The sequence below is a fragment of the Fulmarus glacialis genome, unplaced genomic scaffold, assembly GCF_000690835.1.
Source record: "Fulmarus glacialis isolate BGI_N327 unplaced genomic scaffold, ASM69083v1 scaffold13123, whole genome shotgun sequence".
Lineage (NCBI taxonomy): Eukaryota > Metazoa > Chordata > Aves > Procellariiformes > Procellariidae > Fulmarus > Fulmarus glacialis.
The window spans coordinates 2,197-9,361 of NW_009204940.1; the positions used below are offsets into that span (position 1 = coordinate 2,197).

Here is a 7,165-nt window from a genome sequence, read left to right on the forward strand (position 1 = left end):
ATTTTTACTCTTCCCACTCTCTCCCCATCCCACTGAGGGGGAGTGAGCGAGAGGCTGTGTGGTGTTTAGATGCTTGCCAGGTTAAACCACTACACTCTTCAGTGGAGTTCTGGGATGGTGTATTATTCTGGAGCATCCTCATTTTTATTGTTCGTTAACTTATAAGCAAATGACAACAGAAATTTAAAAATGCTTCATGTACTGTATAGTGCTACTGGAATTCCTGGATAGTTATTGTGAATCTATTTATTCATTAATCCATGCAGAATTTTAAAATGTCATGTTTTACTATGGAAAAATAAAGAGATTTAACCGCCAGTGTTAGCCTGCGCAGAAACACTATAATAATGGCAATAGCCTCTGTTACATTAGATTCTTTGACGATACATGCAGAACAATGGAAAAAAAAAAATCTACTTCAAATCCTGTATCAACACACAAGATCTGAAGACAAGAGATCAAATTGTAACACTCAGTTTGTTTCAGAGATGAAAAATGCAGACAGAAATTGAAGCCTCTGAAAGAAAAATCTAGATCTGAGGCTCAGGTTCTTAAACTACATTGACATTTACAATACCACATTCTATACTGTCACCTCTCTCACAAGAATCACTGTATCAGTGTGGAAAAAAAACTCTCAATTTCACTCTACTAGGGAAATATCAGTAATTCAGATTTCTACTATAAAAAGTCAAACATGGTTTTGTTACCAGCAAGCCTACAGATCTTACTCTAAAGACCATGGGAAGCATGGAATTAATTCTCAATCCAAATACAGTATTTGCAACCAACATCTCTGGTAGACTGCTCTTTCCTCATCAGAAAAGGGGGCTAACCATCAGTGACAGCGGATAATTTCAACACTCCAAGAGAAAACGTATCAACACATAAACCTAAGTTCCCCTCTGCAGTCATCAATGACATCATTATATTGACACTCTGATTGATAAGGGCCAAATCACACAAAAATCTGAGGAAAACATGACTATGAACTGCCACAGCTCAGAAAGTACAAGCGAACTATCCAAAATACATGCAACATGCTGGTTACTTAAGATGAAAAGCAAACAAAAGGTATTCCTTTGCAAGGACTCCACTAACTTTGCACATCAAGAAATACCATATATCAAAATACCATCACTATTCTCTCAGATATTATCTACATGTGGTTGATCTACCTTCAGTGACCACAGTGACACAGCTCAATCCAAACATGGCAGAAAAAATGCAAATAGAGACATGAGGAGATAAGGTCCCAGGCACTGAATCACTAAACCTTTTAACACTTTCTCAATTTTCCTGATGCTATTTTAAAAAGGTAGCAAAAGAAGAAAGGTTCAGATCATATAAACCAAGGGCTCTTCAGCTCCACTTTACAAAATATAGCCCGAAATTAAGTCTTCAGTGAAAAAACAACCAAAAATTACCTGAATGGTCTCAAAAAAGAGTGAGAAATCTGTCCTTTTAATTAAGGGGGCATTTTAAGGCAAAAGTATGTCCAGTCTTGTATGCTCCATTAGTATAGAATGCTGCTCTGCTGTTACGTCTGACCCAACCTTTCTCCCAATCTTATGACGTGATTTGGTGCTGCAACTGATCTAAATTGAAACAAATTTTTGAAAGACTTTTTTTTTTTTTAACAATTTTGCCAGCAATGCTGTTCATTTTGAGAAGTGAAGTCTGTAGTCTTAGGAAATACAAGGCATACATAAAGGAGAAAAAAAGACTAAATCTTTACTCTATTCCTGAATAATTTCTTCAAGAACCGTACTTAAATGTCTAACAATTACATATTGCCATACATACAGAATCATAGAATCATTAAGGTTGGAAAAGCCCTCTAAGATCATCGAGTCCAACCGTCAACCCAACACCACCATGCCCACTAAACCATGTCCCTAAGCGCCACATCTACATGTTTTTTAAATACTTCCAGGGATGGTGACTCAACTACTTCCCTGGGCAGCCTGTTCCAATGCTTGACCACTCTTTCAGTAAAGAAATTTTTCCTAATGTCCAATCTAAATCTCCCTTGGCGCAACTTCAGGCCGTTTCCTCTCGTCCATATATGTATATGCCATACATATATTCTCTAATTCAAAAAACTGAGAGCATATTAAGAAAAAAGTTGCACTCCAAGCAGAGACATGAAAAAAAATTAGATAGTGGATCCCTAAGCTTCAAAATTCCTACCTCCTTTCTAGTTCCCTTTCTGATCATAAATGCAACAAAATTCAAATCAATCTTTAATGCATATTACAATAGCATACAGCTTGGGTAAGAAATTTGGAACAAATGAAAAATGCAAGATAGCAAATTTGTGTTTACTTTGTTCATTCCTGGAAAGTCCATAGTTTGTAAGGTTTCCAGGCTCAATATGCTCACAAAATTCAAGTGCAAATTGTAATTCTCATTTTTCTCACTGTTTCTAATAAATAGCGCAGAGACTTACAGAGAATTTAAAACCATTATGCAAAAAACAACCAGCTATACACAGGCACTACCTATTAATTATATCCCTACAGATTTTTAAACCAAGTACTCATCGACAAAAGTGAATATACTTGGAAATAAAAGTTTAAAGACTCCGTGACATACTGAATATTGCAGAGGGGGCACAGCCCTATGTGCACAGCCACAACTTTTGGAAGAAAGCAATCAGAGATGAATTAAGGATAGAAAAAAACTAGTCCTCATACAGTAAGTGGAAGAAAGTAGATATTACGCACGGAATAGAGTTTATTGTTGTACAGTCTGTAAAGACTGCTATGACCCCGGTGTTACTGAGCAATCCTGAATGATTGAATCTTTCAGCAACCTGAAAGATTTTCAGATAATTCCAAGGTAACTGTAGCAGATCTGAGTTGTGGTTTTCAAGTACACTACCTGTATTTTGGTATACTGTCAGGAGCTGGAAGAGCTTTTGTAAAGTTTAAACTTTAATTTGTTCTTACTTTCTAAGGTTCAAGTTTAAGGATTATATATTCACGTGCAAGGTCCTCAAACTTAGCTCAGGTTAATGTTTCCTTTCAGTGGTCAAATGCTAAGCGAACAAACACATTAGCAAAGGAAGCAACTACTCAGCAATAAAACAATCAACAGAAGAAGTGATGTCAGAATCCATATCTAAGATTCACACTAACAAGAGCAAATGCAACTATGACAGAAGTGATGACTACATTCAAGATGAGGTAACAGAGGAAAACAAGTTCAAACACAAGATAAGATGAGCTTAAATCTAACCAAGAATGGAATCATGTAGAGGAGAGGAAAGGGCACAGATACAAATAGCACAAAATCTGCTCAAAAGTTTAAGCACAGAGGGATGTTAAAATGATAAATAATGGCTTTGCATTTATATAGCACCATCCATCCAAACAAGACAAAGCGCTTTACAAATATTAATGAATTGAGCCACAGGTCTTCAAAGGTATCCATATTCAATTTGAAGTGTGGTATAACAGTACTCTAAAGAACACCAGTGACATCTTTATCACTTCTTTCCTATGCAGGCGTTCCCCTATGAAACATCACAAGTACCCCTGTTCTAAAGCATTTCTATATACCACGACACATGCTACACTTTTATACTCTAGGAGAAAGACGACTCGAGAGGTATATAATCAGCATCTATAAATACTTATACAGTAACAATGGAATGACAGAAAATTACTCTTATTCTCAAACATCAGAATGAAGGAATGGTCTACATTTTAAAGAGAAAACTTGTTTAACCAGATATTGCAGCAAAAGCTTTCTATGGTTAAGCAGCAGCAGCACTAGAAAAAAACACTATCAAGGAATAATTCTAAGACATTAGCACTGCACACATTCAGAATAACTTTACATAAAATAATTACATCCTAATAATTCTATAAGAAATGAGTAGACTCAGACTGTACTTTCTGGCCCATCCGTCATTCTGCAATATTAGAACCACTATGAAGAGAGAAAAAGTGGGAGGAGACAAGACAACGAGCCTTACCCTCTGAGCTTTTGCAAGTTCTTCTTTCAATCTTTCATAGCCCTTTTCTCTTACTTCCAGTACAGATGGGCTCCGTAAGTGAGATAAACTGTCTGTACTCAACCCAAAAATATCTTCATTTCCTTCAGCAACATCTGCTACTGTAGCACCCTGCAAAAACTCTCTCTCTGCGTTATTGCTCTCCTTTCTGGAATTATTGTGATTGAATGACCCACCCTGGGGTCCAGAGGTAGAACAAAGTACTGCGTCGGTAACATTGATGCTGTAAAGAGAGTGATATAATTTTTATTTATATAATACATTAAGAAGAAATATTTTAGAAATGGCAGTAGTGGTGTTGAATGTACCATTATGGACACAATTTAATATTGCAACATTATAAATAATATTAAAATTGTATCTTTAGTAAAGCAAGCAGTTTATATGCAACAAACATCACACAATTTAAATAAAAAGACACACAGAACTTACCTGACACCTGATCCTTCTCCACAATTCAGTTGTCTGGGAGATGAATAAACAGGTTGTGTGGGAAGGTCAGAAACATTTAATGCATTGGGTTGGATTGGTGTGGAGGACACAACAGAAGGATGTGGTCGGTAGATAACACTGGGTGAGGTAGTTTGTTCCTGAGTCCCTGGCTCATTTACTCCAAGAAGATCTGGTGTAGTAGGCGAAGCGAGGTTCACTTCATGAAAGCCTTCCAAAGGGTCACTGGCCATAATAAAAGCCTCATCATATGAAACCCTGAATTAAATAATCACATTATCAGAATGCAAACAGGAAATACGTAATTATATCTGACAACTACTTGAATTAAAAAAAACACCCAAATATGTTGAGAATACTACATGATGTAATGGAAATTGTGGACTTATCTTGCAAAAGTATCAACCACCAAAAATGTTTTTTTCTACACATTGGACTGTTGAGTCCAGAAGATCTAATAGCAGACTCCGTATCTAAATGGGATGATAAAATCAAGAACATGGTCTACATCATAAAACAAAGTCATCTTTAATATAGCCTAGAGCTGTTTTGTACCAAAACACAAATATATTACATTCATGAAAAATGGGGAGACCTGGGAACCAGTAAGGAAAAAAAAAAAATTCAAATCTAAAGCTTCCGTTTCTAATCTCAACAAAGCAAATTATCTAGAGACAGAAATCAGTGAACCTTTAAATAAATTACAGTCCATAGCAGTTTTGGTTAAATTACACATCTGATCTTGTCACAGTTCACTGAAATGATAGAACTAGCCAATAAGACTTCTCATGAAGTATGATGATGCATATTTAATACATCATATGATTAAGTGATAATGACAATTGTGAGTAAGTATCATACCAAAAATATATTACAGGTAAAAGTGTACTATGAATTGGCAACTTAACTGACAGTATCCTTTAAATTTTTTTTTTTTAATTCATAAAATCAACAGAAAACAAGTACAACACATGAATTTTACAAGCCCCAACAGAAAGCTCCTATTTTCCAGCAGTTTATCAGAGATCACAAAAATCTTTGCATGATTCAAAATTATAAATTGGAGGTAGTATGGAGAAATTTGTGAAGGCATTACTTAGCAGTGATTATTCACTGCAAAAAACATTTTCCATGTTATATAAATAAAGACGACAGAAAATTAAGGCTTCGCAAAGGTACTTAACATGCAAAAAAAGAACTGTAGCATCTAAATGAAATAATACATTGCATTTTACAGAGAAATCTGCTTGGATCTTACAACTGAAAAGACAAGGCAGAGAGAAGATCTAGAAAGATGATGGTCATAGCCATGAAGAGATGATGCCATCTACTTACATGTATGTCCAGTTCATTAGCTACTTCATAAAACACGTGGAAAACATGAAGAATGGAATCCCCAACTTAGCATATGCAGTAATGTTTTAATTAGATCAACACTATTTGGTCATCTTAAACTCAAAGAACACTGTTCAAAACTGTTTTGTGTCTCAAGTATTGTACTGTGTATACATCCGTGCTAAATAAGTTGCTTTACCACATTATCAGGTACATGTGGAAGAAATTCATTTGTTCAGAGAGCAAGAATATGTTATTATTTTTTCTCTGTCTCTGTTAATTGCTCCCACAAAGAATCAACCACCTCTTAAGAAACTTCCAGACTTAAGGGACAAAAAGGACCTTACAGGAATAAAAAGGGATGTTTTTTGTTTTGGGGTTTTTTTTTTTCTGTTTTATGGAGAAATTTGTTTTATTTTGAACTATCAACAGCAGTTGCACAAACATGATTTACACAGAAAAACACTGTCACAGTTTTGTGCTTTGGAGCTTTTCTACCATAACACAGAGACGAACAGCTTATTTTTGAGTTTAAGTAAGTTTGAAAACTATTCTTGTTTGTTTTCCCTATAGTCCTTTTAAACTATTATAAGCGTTCTAATTACATGCCCTATGTGATGATAAAGCCTGTTGAGTCAACAAATTTAAATGGAGGGACTGCCAGAGCTACAGGACATTTCTTCAAGGTTACATTTCAAAAATGTTTTCAGGTCTGCAGTGCAACTATTATATGTCATTGTTTTACATTTAATAAGGTAAAATACTACCATCTTGAAAAAATAAAATTGCAGAAACAGTCCTTTAAAGTTCATCAGCCCAGCTGAAAAATATCCATCTCACCAGTCTCAAAGTCAGGCTCATATCTACACAAACACATTCGCTTTCATTGTTCCCACCACTCTCCTCTTTTGCGACCACCAAGTATGCCGTACCCAATACTACTATACTGGCAACACCGCCACGATGTCTCTTCACATTCCCAATTCTTTGGTTTCCAGTCTTCACAATTAACAGAAGATGCAGGCTTCTGAAAAGGGATCTAGAAAGGCTGCCTGGATGTCTTGCCTTTTCTATGCCTACAGCACCTAAGAAAGTACATCAAAAACCAGCCACAGAAGCAAAGATTGAGAACATAGCTGAGAGCAAAACAGGAACAACTCTTCTGCCACATCTTCCCTTCTGCTGACTAGTTGCCATTTCAAGTTTGAAAGACACGTTCATAGTTCTACTGAAAACTCACGATCTGACTTTATGTTCAATAGTGGTACCATAATACTTCGCATCACCAGTAGCACTGGTTCTTTTCAGTTGCATACCCCATTGGGCTGAAGTTTTTTATGAAAGTTTTTTTTCCCA

General features: G+C 35.9%; 1 protein-coding gene across 1 annotated transcript; it reads right to left on the minus strand.

Annotated features, from left to right (window-relative positions):
• Positions 1–3,980: 3,980 nt before the first annotated feature.
• Positions 3,981–4,729, minus strand: LOC104074900 (rab-3A-interacting protein-like; the record flags this gene model as incomplete). Its single annotated transcript, XM_009575198.1, has 2 exons — positions 4,457–4,729; positions 3,981–4,247 (listed from the first exon to the last, which is right to left on the minus strand). Coding segments are annotated over exons 1-2 (518 nt in total), but the record flags the coding sequence as incomplete, so codon positions are not given.
• Between the last annotated feature and the right edge of the window lie 2,436 nt (positions 4,730–7,165).